The sequence below is a fragment of the Emys orbicularis genome, chromosome 5, assembly GCF_028017835.1.
Source record: "Emys orbicularis isolate rEmyOrb1 chromosome 5, rEmyOrb1.hap1, whole genome shotgun sequence".
NCBI classification, from domain to species: Eukaryota; Metazoa; Chordata; order Testudines; family Emydidae; genus Emys; species Emys orbicularis.
The window spans coordinates 113,138,401-113,159,260 of NC_088687.1; the positions used below are offsets into that span (position 1 = coordinate 113,138,401).

At 40.3% G+C, this 20,860-nt stretch overlaps 1 protein-coding gene across 1 annotated transcript in view; it reads right to left on the bottom strand.

Moving 5' to 3' along the window:
• SLIT2 (slit guidance ligand 2) overlaps positions 1–20,860 on the bottom strand; it is a 419,446-nt gene that overhangs the window by 154,269 nt on the left and 244,317 nt on the right. The window contains exon 5 of the mRNA XM_065405536.1: positions 13,853–13,924. Coding sequence (XP_065261608.1) covers positions 13,853–13,924 — 72 coding nt within the window. The remainder of the gene's footprint in view (positions 1–13,852; positions 13,925–20,860) is intronic.

The following is a 20,860-nucleotide window of genomic DNA, read 5'->3' on the forward strand; positions in this document are numbered from 1 at the left end:
GCATTCCACTTCTGTCCTGTCACAATCCAGCCCTGCGGACTCCCAGTACCCACTGCACTTAACACCCGTCCCTCTGCAGTTTAGCCCTGCTGAAGTACAGTACCCGCTGGACTGTACTCCAAAGGAGAAGGTTGGATATGATACCTGGACATACACAAATTTTTAACGGTCCCGGGACCCCACCTCCTCCTGGGACCCTCCCTTCCCCTAGCCCCCCTGAGTGCTGATGTGGCTTTCTTTTTGTCTGTCTCTCTCCTCCGCTTGTTGTTTTTTAATAAAAGAATTGTTTTGGTTTTAAAACAATCTTTATTCCATTAATTGAAAGCAAACAGAGCCCTACAAAGCAACAGGCAATTTTCTTACACCTTCATAGTGCATCGTCTCCGCCCATCACAATCACCTCCTAGCATTACAAGCACTGCACTCCCGAGCATAGCACCAAATATTAGTGGCTTTAAGCTTCAAATTGCTGCCTCAAAGCATCCCTGATCCTTATGGCCCCATGCTGCACCCTTCTAATGGCTCTGCTCTCTGGCTGTTCAAATTCAGCCTCCAGGTGCTGAGACTCAGCGGTCCAGCCCTGAGTGAAGCTTTCACCCTTCCCGTCACAAGCTCATGGGGTGAGCTCATCACACAGTCCCATAAATGTGGCTTTCCTCATCCGAAAGTTCTGAAGCCACTGCTCGTCATCCCAGACGTGCATGATGATGTGATCCCACCACTCAGTGTTTGTTTCCCAAGCCCAAAAGCGGTGTTCCACTGTGGCCAGCACCTCCGTGAATGCCACAAGCAATCTCGTGTCATAGCTACTACGCGTGGCGAGATCAATGTCGCACTCCTCTTGCCTTTGTAGTTGAAGGAATAACTCCACTGCTACTCGTGATGTGTTGGTCAGAGCGAGCAGCATATTGGTCAACAGTGTGGGATCCATTCCTGCAGACCAAAGAGGCAGAGAGCGCAGTACACAAACCGTTGAAAGATGGCGCCAAATGAGGACGGAAGCACAGGGATCGCTAGGATGTGAAGCAATGCATCACAGGGCATTGGAACAGGACCCAGGATGCCTCAGGACTCTCTCCGCTTTCCCGCAACTCTTAGCGGCAGAAGAGGAAGAGATGCGCTGTGGAATAACCGCCCAGTGTGCACCGCTTCGAATACCGCTGCCAAGTGCTGCAAGTGCGAACACGCTATTGCGCAGGCCGCTGACAGTGTGAACACACAACATCGGTTTTCCTTCAGTGCTCTCTGAGTGGTGCTGTAACTGCCGGTGCTGTAACTCTGCCAGTGTAGACATGCCCTTAGTATCTGTTGTCATCAGTGTCTTTGGTGAGTGCTTATGACAGAGTGCTAGGAGTCTAGAACTGACTAGCACCTCATCACTAAGGTACTATGGCTTAATGGCTTAATTACGCAGGGGGGCTGATGAGCTAATGAGAACAATTCACCCATCAGCTGGGAACTGTTAAAGGAGAGGAAGGAAGCGAAGGGGGAGGAGGGCTGGCAGGGCACCAGGAGCCACAGTATGAGGAGAGCTTTCCCTCTTGCTTCCCAGAGAGTGGGCTAAGGGGGAAGTTTATGTCCATCAGTACAGCTTTGTGCAGCAACATACAAGTGAACTGGTGGAGGGGGCCTAATAAATGACACACTGGTGCTTATAATCATGGGAATCATCCAGCCTGTGTGTGGTGGTCCAAAAGAGTGGAGAAGGGAGCCCTGTCACAGTGCCACATGCAGATCTACTGGACTATAAAATATACACCTACACATTAAAAAAATCTACACTTACAAAAAATGACAAACATTTAGTCACTTTCACTCCTCTCCTTTCATTAATTTAACAGAAGCTCATAATCATAATTTTATCCTTAGTTAAACTTTCATGTCTCCTTTATTTCCTTAGTGTAATCCTATCTCCATGCCTTGTTCTATGCTCAATCCCAGTGCATCGGCTCCCCTGCCTTTCCTCATATAGAATCATAGAATTGTAGGACTAGAAGGGATCTTGAGAGGTCATCTAGTCCAGTCCCCTGGACTAAATAAATCCTTTTAAAACACCCATGTCTACCATGAGACCCATTAACAGAAAAATGTAAAGCCAGCTGTGGCAATACTTTCTTCTGGGTCTCCTATTTTGTCCTTTCTTAACTGTCTGTCTTAGTATGTGATCTCCTTGGGACAGGGGCTGTACTGTACATACAAAGCATATTGTAAGGACTTAGGCCCAGATTTATAAAGGTATTTAGACCTTGATCCCCTCCGCACTGAAAAGCCTGAGTGACTTAGGAACCTAAGTCATTTTAAAAAGTAACTAAGGCACTTAGGCCTAAGGCATTGACTATGACTAAGATTTAGGCTCTAACGCTCCTAATGCTGAGCAGAGCAGAGCAGAGCAACATCTTAAATACCTTTAAAAATCTGGGCCTTAGTAAATAATAATGTTGTTAGGACTTTACATTACATAGAATATCACGGTTGGAAGGGACCTCAGCTGGTCATCTAGTCCAACCCCCTCCTCGAAGCAGCACCAATCCCCAGACAGATTTTTACCCCAGTTCCCTAAATGGCCCCCTCAAGGACTGAACTCACAACCCTGGGTTTAGCAGGCCAATGCTCAAACCACGGAGCTATCCCTTACATTACAATAACATTTAGATAAAAGATAAATCAAATCTAAGGCCATCTTAAATAAAATTTTCCAACTCCATTCGAAAGGGCCTCAGTCAGCACAGGCTTTCCCTAAGGCCATGACCACAGAAACAGACAGACATGCCAAACCCTTTCTGCTGCAAACGTCAATCTTCAACAATCTCTGTCTTTTTGACTTAAGAAGGCGAGATGGTTTATAGTTTTAAAAACTCAGTACATTGTTTGGAACCTAGTGCAAAATTTTTAACCCAGTCCTTGGATAATGTGATGGATGATGCAGAGTACTAAATTTCCTCTGTCCACTTCCAATAATAATAGAGTAACCTGATTCTGCAATTGCTGTAAATGACAAAACAGCTTTTCTAATAGTTTATAATACAACACAATGTAATAAACCAGCCCAAATACCACAAAAAGGTAGCACAGTATTTGTCAGACATATACAACAGACAAGACTGAAGACAGAAGATATTTTTAAGATGGTAAAAACCAACCTCGACCATCCCTGATACCTGATTTTCTAAGGTTTACCTTGATCAAAACCATTTGAGCTTTAAAGAATGGAGACCCACTTCCTGGCTGGTGTAGGAGTGAGCTGGAAAGTTAATTACAAGCCTAGTTAGAAAGAAATATTAACAGCCTCTCTGTGCACATGAAAGCACATTTTCCAAACATATCATTTTCCAATATTTTCCCAGGGAAGACCCTGGGTCTCCCGGCCCAGTTTTCATTAGGGAAAGTCTAGTTATTTTTACTCTGCCTGGCAAAGAGATGCCATAAAACATTTTTGGGGGAAATGTTTGTGATTGGCACTTACATTAGTGCTGTATAAAGGATGAAACCACATATCAATGCAGCACTGCAGATGTCATCTATTTGCCTAATATTTAGTGTCATTCAGATAAAATAACTTGTTTAATTATTCTCAGAGGTCCTGCTCTGCCTCAGCTACCCACTACCTAAAGTGCCAAACACCACAATGGGCGAGGGGAGGGGACGAAGAGGGACTTGGGTGAGTTCACACCCAGTGAGCTTTGATTTGAAATTCAGGTTGAAAGCACAGAGTTTTGCCATGGTGAGGGTCAGAACCATAAATCCTTTCAGTGGGTCTGAAATTCAGCCCAAGTTCACAAATCTGCCACAAGTTACATATTTGTAACAAAACAGGATTCCATGTCACCATCTGTATTCAGATACTATAGTGATGAGCAGTAGTATAAAATCCTGAGATATATTGTTTCATATGAAGTCCAATATCTGTGCTGATGAAGTGAAGTTATAAAGGATCCTCAGTAAAAGCTTCTTCAAAATTATTTTTAGTAGCCTAGGTATTACAGCAGGCCATTTTATATACAACAAAAAGGGTATATTGGGTAAAAAACTTTAAAAGTGCCTACAGAACTTAGAATTCGAAAGTGACTTAGGAACTCATTGCCTTTCAAAGATTCTTCGGCTGTTAAATGAGTTTTTAAAATAGGACTTAGGTCTTGTCTACACATGGAAGATCACAAAATCATAGAAATGTAGGTCTGGAAGGGACCTCGAGAGGTCATGTCATGCACCCCACAAACTGAGGCAGGAACAAGTATAACTAGCCCATCCCTGACAGATGTTAAACCTGTCCCTAAAAATCTCCACTGGCAAGGATTCCACAACCTGCCTTGGAAGCCTATTCTAGTGCTTAACACCCTTATAGTTAGAAAGTTCATCCTAATATCTAACCTAAATCTCCCTTGCTGCAGATTAAGCCTATTATTTCTTGTCCTACCTTCAGTGGACAGAGTATAATTGATCACTATCTTCTTTATAACATACCTTAACATATTTAAGGGGGATTGGTCCTGCATTGAGTAGGGGGTTGGACTAGATGACCTCCTGAGGTCCCTTCCAACCCTGATATTCTATGATTCTATTTGAAAACTTATCAGGTCCTCCTTCAGCATTCTCTTCTCAAGACTAGACAAATGTTTTAAACTTTCCTCATAAGTCAGGTTTTCTAAACCTTTTATCATTTTTGTTGCTCTCCTCTGGACTCTACAATTTGTACACATCTTTTCTAAAATGTGGCATCTAGAACTGGATATAACACTCCAGCTGAGGCCTCACAGTGGGACAATTACCTCCCATGTCTCGCATGTGACACTTCTATTAATAATACAGTAAAGAATGATATTAACTGTTTTCACAACTGCATCATATTGTTGACTCATATTCAATTTGTGATCCACTTTAAACCCAGATCTTTTTCAGTGGTACTACTGCCTAGTCAGTTGTTCCCCATTATGTAGTTGTGCTTTTGATTTTTACTTCCCAAGTGTAGGACTTTGCACTTGTCTTTACTAAATTTCATCTTGTTGATTTCAGACCATTTCTCCAATTTTTCAAGGTCATTTTGAATTCTAATCCTGTCTTCCAAACTGCTTGCAATTCCTCCAAGCTTGGTGACATCCCCCAATTTTATAAGCACTTTCTCCAATCCATTATCCAAGTCATTGATGGAAATATTGAATAGCACTGGACCCAGGACAGATTACGTGCAGGACTCAACTAGATACATCCTCCCGGTTTGACACCAAACCATTGATAATTACTCTGAGTACAGTTTTTCAGCCAATTGTGTGCTCATCTTATAATAATTTCATCTCATTTGCTTGAGAATGTTATGTGGGACTGCATCAAAAGTCTTACTAAAATCAAGATATAGCGTGTCTACAGCTTCTCTCCTAGCCACAAGGCCAGTAACCCTGTCAAAGAAGGAAATTAGGTTGGGTTGGCATGATCAAAGTGGGAGGTTAATTTAAAGTAGAATAGCAATTCTGGAATAATTCTAGATGTAGAAACTCTTATTTTAGAATAAGATTGCCTTTTTCTAGTGTAGCTTAATTCAGTTCCAAAGTAGATTAAGCTAATTTGGAAAAGAGTATTCTTATTCCAGAATAAGAGTTTCCACACAGTTATTCTGGAATAGCTATTGGGAAATAACTGCATGTGTAGATAAGCATTAGGAATCACTTAGGAGGTTTTTGAAAATTTTACCCATTTTCCCTTCATTCCACACACATAGTTCTCATTGACTTTGAAGAAATTGTAAGGTGAGAATAGATTGATAGATATACCAGCACATGTCAAAAAAAATTTCTACATGTTACTGGAAATACATGTACTCCAAACAATCTTATGGAAATAGATTTTTTCCCTTTTGTTTTTTGTGCTAGATTTTTGTGTTGAAGGGGATGTTGGCACTACCTATAGTAACAGCTACCATCTTCATAATACTGGTGTATGTCCCAGGCAGGGAACACATCTGGGTCAACATTTGTGCAGATGTATAGCCCATACATTTGCAGTTGGAATGGAATGGAATACTATATCATCATCATCTGAGAAGAGTCCAGTACTTGTAATGCTCATCATTAGTATCCTTCACCCCTTACCTGGACATAAAATGTAACTCCAATTAGCGAAGTTTTCAATCTCAGAAGGTCAACAGTACTATTCAATAGTAGATGTTTGGGTGATTTTCTTTAATAATTTTTTATAACATGTTTATGGCATGCTGCTATGTACAGGTACAGGAATGTTTGTGAGTTAAGCCTCAGTTTTTCCACATCCTTCTTGTAGTGTGGGGCCCAAAACTGGACACAGTATTCCAGATGAGACCTCACCAATGCAGAATAGAGGGGAACGATCACGTCCCTCCATCTGCTGGCAATGCTCCTACTTATACAGCTCAAAATGCCGTTAGCCTTCTTGGCAACAAGGGCACAATGTTGACTCATATCCAGCTTCTCATCCACTGTAACTCCTAGGTCCTATTCTGCAGAACTGCTGCCTAGCCATTCGGTCCCTAGTCTGTAGCAGTGCATGGGATTCTTCCGTCCTAAGTGCAGGACTCTGCACTTGTCCTTGTTGAACCTCATCAGATTTCTTTTGCCCAATCCTCTAATTTGTCTGGGTCCCTCTGTATCCTATCCCTACCCTCCAGCGTATCTACCACTCCTCCCAGTTTAGTGTCATCTGCAAACTTGCTGAGGGTGCAATCCACGCCATCCTCCAGATCATTAATGAAGATATTGAACAAAACCGGCCCCAGGACCGACCCTTGGGGCACTCCGCTTGATACCGGCTGCCAACTAGACATGGAGCCATTGATCACTACACTTTGAGCCCGATGATCTAGCCAGCTCTCTATCCACCTTATAGTCCATTCATCCAGCCCATTCTTTAACTTGTTGGCAAGAATACTGTGGGAGACCGAATCAAAAGCTTTGCTAAGGTCCAGGAATAACACATCCACTGCTTTCCCCTCATCTACAGAGCAGGTTATCTCAACATAGCAGGCAATTAGGTTAGTCAGGCGTGACTTTCCCTTGGTGAATCCATGCTGACTGTTCCTGATCACTTTCCTCTCCTCTGAGTGCTTCAAAATTGATTCCTTGAGGACCTGCCCCATGATTTATTCTGGGACAGAAGTGAGGCTGACTGGCCTGTAGTTCCCCAGATCTTCCTTCTTCCCTTTTTTAAGGCACTACATTAGCCTTTTTCCAGTCATCCGGGACCTTCCCCAATCGCCATGAATTTTCAAAGATAATGGCCAATGGCTCTGCAATCACATCCACCAACTCCTTTAGCACCCTCGGATGCAGTGCATCCGGCCCCATGGGCTTGTGCTCGTCCAGCTTTTCTAAATAGTCCTGAACCACTTCTTTCTCCACAGAGGGCTGGTCACCTCCTCCCCATACTGTGCTGCCCAGTACAGTAATCTGTGAGATGACCTGGTTCGTGAAGACAGAGGCAAAAAAAGCATTGAGTACATTAGCTTTTTCTACATCCTCTGTCACTAGGTTGCCTCCCCCATTCAGTAAGGGGCCCACACTTTCCTTGACCACCTTCTTGTTGCTAACATATCATACATCCAAGTATCCACCCTATAATTTACTTTAAATGAACAATTTTGGTCTTTCCTTCTCATCCTCTAAAAGAGTGGTCTCAACCAGGGGTACGTGTACACCTGGGGGTACACAGAGGTCTACGAGGGTGTACCTCAACTCATCTAGATATTTGCCTAGTTTTACAACAGGCTACATAAAAAGCACTAGTGAAGTCAGTACAAACTAAAATTTCATACAGACAGTGATTTGTTTATGCTGCTCTATATACTATACACTGAAATGGAAGTACAATATTTATATTCCAATTGATTTATTTCATAATTATATGGTAAAAATGAGAAAGTAAGCAACTTTTCATTAATAGTGTGCTGTGACACTTCTGTATTTTTATGTCTGATTTTGTAAGCAAGTCATTTTTAAGTGAGGTGAAACTTGGGGTTACGCAAGACAAATCAGACTCCTGCAAGGGGTACAGTACTCTGGAAAGGTTGAGAGCCACTGCTCTAAGAAAACCCCACATGAAGTGCTAATATCTGAAACTTGCTGAAGTCTGAGCTTAGAAGCTAAAACAATATGATGCAGACTAATAATCTTAACCAAAAGCATTCACCCTTTAAGAAATGCAGATGTTTAACCTGCTAATTATTTATTCATCCTCTCAATATGCTAATTTAGAATGAATGAGTTTCAGTTCCTTCTTCATTTGCACAGGTAGCGGTAGTAACTAATCAGTAAACAGATTTATTTTGATCACCCATTAGTTGTCTCCTCCTTCTAAAATTCAATTGTCTTCACATAAGGCATCCAAAGACTATTGTTCCTAAACACTTTAAATCAAGCTATGGCATACATAAATTATGATGATGTTATTAAGAAAAATGTGGCATATGAGCCTAGATCAGTACACATATAGTACATTGAGATTATTCCACATGGCGGTGATACTCCTGTGCAGAAACACTGGCACACAGACTCTGTATTTCAGCACCCTTCACATGCCATTTCAGACCACATGGGATCAATAAAGCCAACACTTAATTATAAAATACTAGACTATATGGGGGAAAAGCTGGAGGGGGGCTATATTATATGCAGCAGGGATGAAAAAGTTCAGGACTTCCTTATTTCTTGAGACAAGCAGCCAGTAGGGATGTGCCAGCTAAAGGGTGTCACTAGAAACACAGGTGTCCAAGTCTGTAATACTCCACGGACAGGCAGAACAACCTTTGCCAACTTTGTTTTACTACCTTTATCCACTGTTTTTAATGGACTTGGACCCACTTTCATATATCACTAGACTCCACTACTCAATGTCACCTTGTCCTGAAGAATAATTAGGTAAGAAGAGTTTCAGAAAAAGGCAGGAAACAGAGGAAATAGCAGCAAGGGGCTGAAAAAGGAAGTTCAGAGATAGCTGGAAATGAGAATGTGTGTCCTTAGATGGAGCAATACTGCAGACATGAGGGTGAATTAAGGTGTCTGCCTTTACGAACTGCACTAACAGGGAGTCGGGTCACAGAAGATTAAGAGAGATGGCTTTGCAGTTACTCCTGGGGGAATTCTGTGTCACTGCACATGTGCAGAATTCATGTCCTCCGCAGATTTCTTTGTTTCCCTTCGGAAAAATGACTTCTGACGGGGAAGCAAAGGGAAGCCATGAGAGCGGTCATATGCCCCTCCTTAGCAGCACAGGCAGGTCGGTTCAATCGTGGCTGAGGGGTGGGAGGGGGCAGTCGTGCATGAGAGAGAGACACACACTCCATCCCTCTTACTTGATATTGCAGCACGCTCGGCATGGAGGGGCAGGATTTCGAGGTGTTTCTGAGGGGTAGGTAGGTTCTGTCCCCTGAGGCAGAACAGAATGTAGCAGCCTGCCTGCTTAGTTAATTGTTCCCATTGTCTTTTATACTCCTGGGGGAATTCACAAACAAGTGTAAAAGTTTTAAGGTTCCTTTACATTGCCAGAGTGGTATAAAGGACAATATGGCTTTATAAGTGCTTATGGTGCTTTAGTGATTAGAACTGGTCTAAATTTTTTGACTGAAAACATTTCTTATCAAAATTTGCTCCTTTCTGGAGATGGTCAGTAGCCAATATAAATTGTGAGTTTAATTCCCCAGGCACCCTCACTTACTCTTCAGTTACCTATGATGCAACACTGAGCACATAGCTGCATATATTTGTTGACTAATCACTCAAAATAAAGGATCATTACTAGCTACATTACTATTAGGCAAGGGGGTTTGGGGATTTTCTCCAGTACTCCCCACTCCCATTCTCCATCCATTGTATTGTACATTAATTAATTACCAAAATAATTGAAATCAGCTGGAGTATATTGCATTATTTTGACAATTAAAATATGCAGAATTTTGCAGGACTTTAAAATATTGTGTGCAGAAGTGTTAATTTTTTGGCACAGAATTCCCCCAGGAGTATGCAGTGAAGGCACTGACCTGGGACTCAGAAGGTCTAAGTTCAATTCTCACCTCTGCCACAGAATTCATGTGACATTTTGGGTACACAGGCACTTAATCATTTTATACCTCAGTTCCCCCTTTGTAAAATGGGGATAATACTTTTCTACTTCATCAGCTTAGTGAGGAAAATTCCATTAATATATGTGAGGTGCTCAGATACTACAGTGATGATTGCCATATAAGAATCTAGACAACCCTGGATCTTATCTCAATCACAAGGGCACAAGACGAATTAACAGTGTTAAGAACTTTTGTAATCCCTTCTGAAAAAATAAATATGGTAAAGAGGGAAGATTCAGAGGTCAAAATGCACTGATCATTCTCAAAACAGAAACCAAACTTTCTCTGTTTCCAACAGTTGGATCCAGATATGGTGGCTTGACAGCATGGATCACCTAAACTGAAGCATAACATCAATGATTGTAGCTAAGAGCAACAATATTGACAAGGGTGGTCTTCACATGGGTGAAGGCAGTGCTCCTGAAGAGGAAAATTCAGGCTTGGAGAGTTACCATCCAGTGTTGTCCAAGATGACCACCATTTCCCCCTCTACTTAGGACAGGAGAGGTCAATCATAATTGTGGTAAATGTTAGTAAATGTTGACATTTTAATAGTCTCTATAGCACTGCTGAATTGTCCCTGAGAACTTCATATGTTTCAGAGTCCAACAAAACCTGTTCTGAGCCTCCTATACTGCTCTTTTTTCTAAGGTGTTTATGTGAACACATATCTCTGACCTAGTCAGATTTAATGTATGAGTTGGTGAGGTAGGTGAACTAGCTATCCCAAGAGATTGACATCTGTCAGAATACACTAGCAATTCTGGCTCTCAAGTCCTCTGAAAATGGGGATATCTTATGCATAATATTAAAGAAAGCTTGAGATTGCCCTGGTAAGGATGATTTTGTCCAAGTTCTATGGAAGCTGAACTCTTTCTTTGTAGAAGCAGCAAGAGGGCTCTGGAGTGTACTCTGCATAGGAGCTAACTCTGAGGCAAGAAACCAGAAAGACCCAAGAAAGACAGCATGCTTCTTTGTGGAAGTAATCCCATCTAGCTGAGCTGACCAAACTTTTGTTTTATTTTGCTCACTCTTGTGGCAGATTGGAAGGCCATTATTTTACTGCACTGAAATGCATTGCCAGACTGTGCTGTCTCTTGACTCCTGATGAACATCAACTGTAGGGTTAAGAATAAATTCTGGACATGATGGAGTTTGAATTAGCAAATTGTCCCAATATTTGATTCCTACTTTTACTCTATTCCTTATCTCTGCTACTATCACCTTCCTTATCTCTGCTACTATGACCTTAAGAATCTTCATCGAAATTATAGTTTCAATGAAGATTCTTAAGGTCATGGGCAGATCAAAGATCAGAGTACTACATTGGAAATGCTGAGATTAGAACAAACCTTAAATATTGGTGATAATAAATACTCAATGAGGCGATGGAAATACTTTGGTGGTTGAATATTAATCACCTGAATTGATGGATAGAAAATAGATTTTAACCACTCTATTTTGTAATGGCTTTTGTTTGCAAATTAGTTCAATCTCTCTAAACCCACAATTGGTCAATTGTTTCCTGACTTCTCTTGGATAATCAAACAGAATACAGTGTTTGCTATCTATCTGATCTTGACAGATATTGCTTCTATGGATAGGAGATTGTGGTTTTAAATTGTGCCTCTCTTTTTCAAGTCTGCAGAGAGGTTTGGAGGGCATCCATTTTCTGGATACAAGATTTAATTTCATAAATGCTAGCACTCGTCTGTCATTACAAGTTACACACAGACCACCCAACCCAATGATATACATTCCACTACGAGATGGCAAAGAGATACTGGCATTGACTAGTCAGATTATGTATAGGTATTTCTGTGGAAAACTTTTTGATATTTCCTTTTGTTCTACTAGTGACAAAGATCTGAGAAAATATTCTCCTTTGGACCACAAGAAAAGGAGGCAATCTATGGTATCCATTCTGAAATTCAACATTTTGGTGCCACAAATAGGATTTGGACTTTTTGGTATTGTTAGGACCTTGCTGATAGCTTTGCATGGATTATCCCCAAAAGAGGAAAGGCTTTAAACATCACTATTGGTGTGTACAGAATGATTATAAGGGATTTGATTCCAGAACTTTAGGCAAACTGCTCTGCAGGCTACCACACTAGAATATATGTTAAATCCTAGAGGTAATTCTGTGATGTGTCATGCAGGAAACTGGAGTCTAAATTACAATGGACTGGGATATTTCTGGCATTCTTAAATCTCACCCCACATTAGAAAGTTCCCATTGACGCTCTCAGACTCATTACTATTCAAAGTTCTTTTTAGAGCCATATCAATTTTCTTATGCAAAGGATCATTCAGAGAAATATTGTCCTCTAGTGGTAGCAAAATTTTTCTTAGACTTGAAATACCGGTAATAATGGCTTCAATTTGGGAGCCCCAAAATGCCAAAAATTAAAACTCAAAACAAAACCAACACACCTTGAGCAACATTTCTGGAAATCAGTTTACAAAATTCATTTGCCTCCCTTACCTATAAATGCTAGTATTCTCGCTAGACGATGCTCTCCTACACACCTAAGCACACTGAAGAACATAGGAGATGACAGGTCATTATAGAGGCTACAGGAGCTTGATGCTCTTAAAGAAAAAGGGTCTACAGAGACTGCCAAAGTGAGATAAGGAGGATGGTGCACAAAAAAGATTGTGCAGACCCTGGAGTGGGATGAATATTAGGGTCAGGGAGGCAGAGCTGTTTGAATCTCTGTAAATAGACTCAAAGAAAGTTCCTGAACCCTTTTCTGAAGCTGAAGCTCTAGACATGAAATTAGGCAAGAAGAGTTTAATCCAACAGGCCCACTTAATTTGCTGGCCTGATACCAGATGCAGAAAGTTTTAGATTAGCATACAAACGTGTTTCCCTTCCAGGTCTCAGGCTGTCTCATTACAAGCTATGCAGTGTTCCACCATTATTTGCTTTGCTTTTTAGCTTCCCTCCTCCCACATTTAATTTGAACAACATTTCTTCTCAGAAACTGTTTGTTACAGGCAGAAGAACAAATGAAGAAAATTGTATACGGAAGGGAATCCACGAGAGGGCTTTGAAAAGTCCTGTTTTACTATTGCTGGCTGTACTAGAATGAAAGGCAATTTATTCACTTACAACTGGTGAATGGTAAGTGCAGAAGTCACCAATTTGTTGTCTTAGACCCGACAAAATTCCACATTTAGGAGCCATGAAAAATTGCACATGAGTTATGGGTCTACCACATCTCAAGAAAGATGTCACCAATCCTGTACAAAGGACTTGCTTTACCATGAAAGAAAAACTGTGTGAGAGAAGTAATCACATAAAAAGTAGGAATGTATTCTAATGGATTGGTGAATAAAATTATCTCAATCTCTCTCTTTTACAAGATTAAACAAAAGGCAGCCCTCTAGACCCTAAGCAGAATGAATTTTTAACAAGAAATAGTTATAGTCAGAAAAGATAGCTCATATTTTGATTTTCCAGTAAAACACTGAAAGAGGCCTGAAGACCAGATATTAAACCCAGATTACCATAAGCAAAGAAATATACTATTTTGACATCTTTAATTCCTTTTTAACCATTTGGATTTGGTGAAAGGAATTCTAGGATGTTCAAAACGTATTAAATACTTTTGCTAAAACAACAATAAAGCTCTTGACTTTCAGGAAGAGTCTCTCTCAACAGTTGCTACAAAAAGTGTTTAAAAAGAAAAACATCTGATAAAACAAAGACAATGTGCAAGTAAAATATAACCATCAAAATATAAAGATCAATAGGAAACTACTTACAGATTTTTAATATCTACGGCCCCACGGAAAGCCTTCCTTGGAATTGCTTGAATTTGATTTTCACTGAGATCACTACAAAAAAAAAAAAAAAAAAAGATGAAAGGGAACTTAAAAGTTGTTGTACATATTTTATCTGTATGAAAGAACTTTTGTAAAGGAATACCATGTAAGAAAAGGATTTCAAAATTAATCCCAATCACTATAATTCAGTCTACCCTCTTTATGAAATATATTTTATTATAGTAACTGACTTGTAATTAAATACAAAGAAGAAATCACATTTCTCATATTACTTGAGCTGCATAACAATAAAAAGTTCCCTTAGAAAAGAATATATATTCCATGTAATATGTGACAAAATAATACCATTTTTAACAGATGTGGTCAAACTGATTTTGCTTAATTTTGAATGCACTTAAACACTGAGTTCAAAAGTTTGATTCAAAATTATGTTACATTCTACTGAAAGAAGATTGAAAATGAGAAGAGCAGGGACAGAGAGGGAAACAACCTGCTGAACACAGGAGTTGCCACATTGGATCAGACCCGCGCTCTATCTAGACCTGTATACTGTCCAGTTAGTGGCCAGTACCAGATGCTTCAGAAGAAGGTGTAGTAGACAGTAGGCAGATGCCCTCACATCTTGTCCTGATCTGTAATAATTGGAGATTGGCTTAAACCCTGAAGAATGAGGTTTAAGATCCCTTCAAAAATTTTGTTAGCATTTACTGTATACATTATCTATTTAAATAGCCAACCCCTTTTGGATCTTGCAAAACTCTGCCTCAACAACTTCCTGCTGAAATGAATTCTAGAAAACCAGAGTAAAAATGAAGCAGAGAGCAGAGAGAGACTGGATAAACAGCAGAGAGGGGGAAGAAAAATTTTAGTGGAGCTTTTGGAAGCTGTTCTTTCCTTAACATAAATTGTTAAGGAAGCTCAGGCTTCCCATCGGTAGAAAACAGAGTTGAGGAACTCAAACTAGTTTTGTGAACCCCAAAAACAGCATGAGGAATTCACAAAACCTCACACTCTGTAAGGTTTGTCCATCTCCAGATTTTAAACTACTACAAGGTTTGTATTCATATAACTTGCTTTGAAAAACAATCCTATATGTATATGTAGCAAGTCCTTATCCAATTCATTATCAATTTAAGGAAAGGAAGAAAGAAGCTGTGATTTAATTTTCAAGACACTTATGTAATTTTGAAAATGGAATATGACTGCATTGGTCTGATGATAAATTCAATGGCAATGAATGAAATAGTAATCTGCAGCAGTAGTTATGGTAACTTGATGTAACAGCCTTCTCTAAGAAATTATATTACAATCATAAACAGTGCATATCTATATTTACATTTCTCTTTAAGTGACAAATTTTATATGAATAAAATCTTTCACTACTCCAACATATAAGAAGGGAAGTTAGCAATAACAATTCTTATCTTTCTAAAGTGATAGGATATAATCTATCTGCATGTGATTGCAAGAAGCCATGGCCACATACACATATAGACATCGGTTGCTGATTCTGGGTATTACACTTTCTTCTTTTAGTTTTACATAAAATTAAAATATACACATGAATTAAAGTTGAAGATGTGTGTTAAAAATTTGAAATAAAAATTCACACAAACTATTAACAGCCAAAATCTGTCTCTTGTTAACTGAGATGGGAGTCTCCACACACGTACAGGCACCTACAAATGTCTGGTCATCCAGATCACTCCACCAGCAATACACTCAGCAATTCTGCTTTTCTGTGAGAGGGAGAATTGAGAACACAGAATTTTTTTCCACTGGGCCCACACATCAAAGATATCAAATTTCATGTACTGAGGCTGTGTACCCTAAAGTACCCTGCTGAATATGCTAAATTTGAAGTTTAAGGTGCTGGGTTGCAAAGGCTGCCAAGCCTGCTGATCTGGGCTCTTGCTAATGCCATCCTTATATCTGATAAGAATAGTTAGGTTGGTAGAACACATTTTCAAGAGGTTCATAAAACGTCAATTAGATGATGTGAATGTTCTTAGAATTATGTCAGTAACAATACTTTCATGGTTTTGGGCTCTTTTTTTAGAATGAAGTTTCAAATCTACTGTCAGAAAATTATTTTATTTTCAACAAAGCAACAAGCGAAGATACTGGGAAAGTTTTCAGTATTTATGTAATATTTCAAGTTTACTTCTTCTCACATTAAACAACTTTTCTCATCACTGGGATAACCTAACAAAAAATAACTACAAAAGGCTTAACACAAGTGATTAATTTTTAATTTCTCCAAATACTGTTCCTGAGTTTTACACACTGCTGCAAATCAGTTGACTTAAATGGAGGTACTCCTGATGTACACTGAAAATAGTTGGAGGAAAGTCAGGCTCAATGTACAGAAAAACAGACAAGAACTTTTTAATAGGCTAGCTTTAACTAATCTTATTCAGAACTGAAAAATAAATGCAAACTATAAGCTAAAATTTTTGAATTAGAATATATTTATGTCTATTAAAACTGATATACATCACACTAAATTAACCAAATAATCATCCTATCATTTCTTTCTAGGACTTTCAATACAGTCTATGGATGGTAACCAGGGGATACAGAAGGCAGACTGCACAATATTTATGCTACAACCATTTTTGTTTGCTTTTGTAAGTAGCATCTACATTCTGAATAAAGCAAGCCAGTGTCCATCACCTATTGGTCAACTTCTCCCACAGGCATCTTTGTGCTTTCTTCTATGCAATCCTTTATGTACGGAATGTCCTTCCTGAACTAACCGATATTTATTTTGCCAAATAAAAACAGCTAGATGGTTGGCAGGGACTTGCAGTATTTATTTCATTTGTGTGTTACACATATCTTATAGTTAACAAAACAAAACTATCAAGATTAGAAAGGCAAAAGCACAAAATGAGCTCAAACTAGCTACAGGAATAAAGGGAAACAAGAAAACTTTTTATCAATACATTAGAAGCAAGAGGAAGACCAAAGACAGGATAGGCCCACTGCTTAGTGAAGAGGGAGAAACAGTAACAGGAAACTTGGAAATGGCAGAGATGCTTAATGACTTCTTTGTTTCGGTCTTCACCGAGAAATCTGAAGGAATGCCTAACGGGAAGGGGGTAGGTTTAGCAGATAAAATAAAAAAAGAACAAGTTAAAAATCACTTAGAAAAGTTAGATGCCTGCAAGTCACCAGGGCCTGATGAAATGCATCCTAGAATACTCAAGGAGCTAATAGAGGAGGTATCTGAGCCTCTAGCTATTATCTTTGGAAAATCATGGGAGACAGGAGAGATTCCAGAAGACTGGAAAAGGACAAATATAGTGCCCATCTATAAAAAGGGAAATAAAAACAACCCAGGAAACTACAGACCAGTAAGTTTAACTTCTGTGCCAGGGAAGATAATGGAGCAAGTAATTAAGGAAATCATCTGCAAACACTTGGAAGGTGGTAAGGTGATAGGGAACAGCCAGCATGGATTTGTAAAGAACAAATCATGTCAAACCAATCTGATAGCTTTTTTTGATAGGATAACGAGCCTTGTGGATAAGGGTGAAGCTGTGGATGTGGTATACCTGGACTTTAGTAAGGCATTTGATACGGTCTCGCATGATATTCTTATCGATAAACTAGGCAAATACAATTTAGATGGGGCTACTATAAGGTGGGTGCATAACTGGCTGGATAACTGTACTCAGAGAGGTCCGAAGAAGTGGGTTGTAGCCCACGAAAGCTTATGCTCTAATAAATTTGTTAGTCTCTAAGGTGCCACAAGTACTCCTGTTATTTGTACTCAGAGAGTTGTTATTAATAGTTCCCAATCCTGCTGGAAAGGCATAACGAGTGGGGTTCCGCAGGGGTCTGTTTTGGGACCGGCTCTGTTCAATATCTTCATCAATGACTTAGATATTGGCATAGAAAGTACGCTTATTAAGTTTGCGGATGATACCAAACTGGGAGGGATTGCAACTGCTTTGGAGGACAGGGTCATAATTCAAAATGATCTGGACAAATTGGAGAAATGGTCTGAGTTAAACAGGATGAAGTTTAACAAAGACAAATGCAAAGTGCTCCACTTAGGAAGAAAAAATCAGTTTCACACATACAGAATGGGAAGAGACTGTCTAGGAAGGAGTACGGCAGAAAGGGATCTAGGGGTTATAGTGGACCACAAGCTAAATATGAGTCAACAGTGTGATGCTGTTGCAAAAAAAGCAAACATGATTCTGGGATGTATTAACAGGTGTGTTGTGAGCAAGACACGAGAAGTCATTCTTCCGCTCTACTCTGCTCTGGTTAGGCCTCAGCTGGAGTACTGTGTCCAGTTCTGGGCACCGCATTTCAAAAAAGATGTGGAGAAATTGGAAAGGGTCCAGAGAAGAGCAACAAGAATGATTAAAGGTCTTGAGAACATGACCTATGAAGGAAGGCTGAAAGAATTGGGTTTGTTTAGTTTGGAAAAGAGAAGACTGAGCGGGGACATGATAGCAGTTTTCAGGTATTTAAAAGGGTGTCATAAGGAGGAGGGAGAAAACTTGTTCACCTTAGCCTCTAAGGATAGAACAAGAAGCAATGGGTTTAAACTGCAGCAAGGGAGGTCTAGGTTGGACATTAGGAAAAAGTTCCTAACTGTCAGGGTGGTTAAACACTGGAATAGATTGCCTAGGGAGGTTGTGGAATCTCCATCTCTGGAGATATTTAAGAGTAGGTTAGATAAATGTCTATCAGGGATGGTCTAGACAGTATTTGGTCCTGCCATGCGGGCAGGGGACTGGACTCGATGACCTCTCGAGGTCCCTTCCAGTCCTAGAATCTATGAATCTATGAAAACCCCTTACTCGAAACTGTCTAGCTGTGAGAATAATTAGCATGTATAAAGAAATCTTCTTATTATTCCCTTTTAATTCCTTCTCTACTGCTTTTCACTGTGTGTTACACCCACTGTTGCATCTATACTGCAAGCTCTTTGGGGCAAGGCTTGCCCTTTTATTCTGTATTTGTATGTCACCTAGCACAGTGGGTTCCTTAATCCAGCAATCAGAAGGAATTCTGGGTGGGGCCTATGGGACTTTACTGCTTCTCTTGTGTGGGTTTACATTACACACTGGTTGCCATTTAAAAGCTGGCATGTACTTAACACTTACCACGTAGCAGCACAAGAAGTAATTGTTCAGACCTTCAGGCCAGGTGTACACTACAGACCTATATCGATATAACTATGTTGCTCAGGCAGGTGAAAAATCCACAGCCTGAGCAACGTAGTTATACTGACCTAACCCTGTGTAGACAGTGCTCATCGACACAGATACCACCTCTTGGGGAGGTGAATTAACTATACTGATGGAAGAAGCTCTCCCATCGGCATAGGAACATCTCTACTAAAGAGCTACAGGAGTGCAGCTGACAAGCCCTTACTTATGGCAGAACAGGAATTAATTGGGGTAACTTTGGTTGACTTTTTAATGTAGACCTCTCCACTTCATACTGGTCTTTACTATTGTTGCTTTGATTGTTTACTAAACAGTAGGTTGCAATCAGTGATGTTTAGGGTATACTGTTGATTACAAAAGAAACAGGGGTGCTCTGTGTCCTTGACCAATATTTTCCATTCCTGTACTGTTGTACACCATGTGGTCCTTGTTACAAAGGAGGCAGCATTTTAGTCATTCTGTATGTACTTTAAATAGTTTGTGAAGCCCTTTGGGATCCTTTAAAATGAAAGGGGCTTGTGAAGGGTGTACAAATCCCACACTGGAAAGGAAGGGGTTAAAGAGCTGCTTAAAAAGGGGAACAGAGTGGCTCACTGGCAGGCAGATAGACAGTGGAAGTGAGCTGACCTCCATGCTGAGCTCCTGAGTGTCAGAAGTGGTCTTGCTGTCGCAGGCCTGGCCAAGCCTACAAAGCAGGCACCTATGACTCTCTGAAGATCAGAGATTTTATCTTTTTGTTTTTATTCTTTACTTTACCTTGTGGGAAGAGAGGGGACTGGTAGGAAGTGATCCATAGAGGCTGCCACATAGCACCTGCGGGTGCAGGATTTAGCTGCCTACGTCTGGGCTCTGCACTGGATCCCAGTGGAGAGGGTGGGCCCAGGTTCCCCTATCAACACCTAAAGAGAGAGAATGCTACAGTGGCTTACCCTGATGCAGGGAACCTAGATGGGGGGAGAAGACGCTGAAGACAAAGGGTCTGGGATATGACCTGGGGGAGGAGCCCTGAGGACTCCTGGTTAATCCTGAAGACTCCCCCAATTGTTATTCATACCCCGAACAGGACAGACTTGAATACGTGACCTGGCCGGAGGGCAGAATCACTGCAAGGACTGACCACCACAGAGCAGAGCAACAGTACGAAAGAGGGGTACCCAGGAGGAAGACAGCCTACCACATCCCCACCTGACAAGTAGGTGGCGCCAGTGGCGAGCATCCCCCTTCACAGGATTCCATAAGGGTACAATAATACTATAAACTAGTAAAACAAGTGGACATCGTGGGTTCAAAAGTATAAACCAGAACTTAAGAGAGAGAGGGGGCATTTACCTTTCCCAGATATGAGGATATGAATCTGGGCATTTTACAATAAAGGGACACTCCCACTGAAACAAATTATTCTGCAGCATTATTACAGCCCTATAGTTTACACAAAAGACAGTGCTGTTTCATAGACACACTAACAATTCAAGGATGAATGAATGATACAAGTGGAGAAATTAACTGAAATAATTTTATACAATTGGAATGAAAATAACACAGGAAATTGCAATAAACTCTTTGCCACAGGGTGCAATGAAACTATATTCAAACCCTATGATAAGCTCAGATAATGTGTAGCAAATTCTATTTGCCCCAGGAGCCTCTTCCAGCAAATTTTTTCACAGTTCTGTTTAGCAATTTGTAGAGAGGGGATATAATCCAAATTATTAGGCCAATTTCTGAGTTCCATAAGAAGGCTTTGCCCCTTTATAATAGGTATTCAAGTAAGTGCAACTTTGTGGGTTTAATC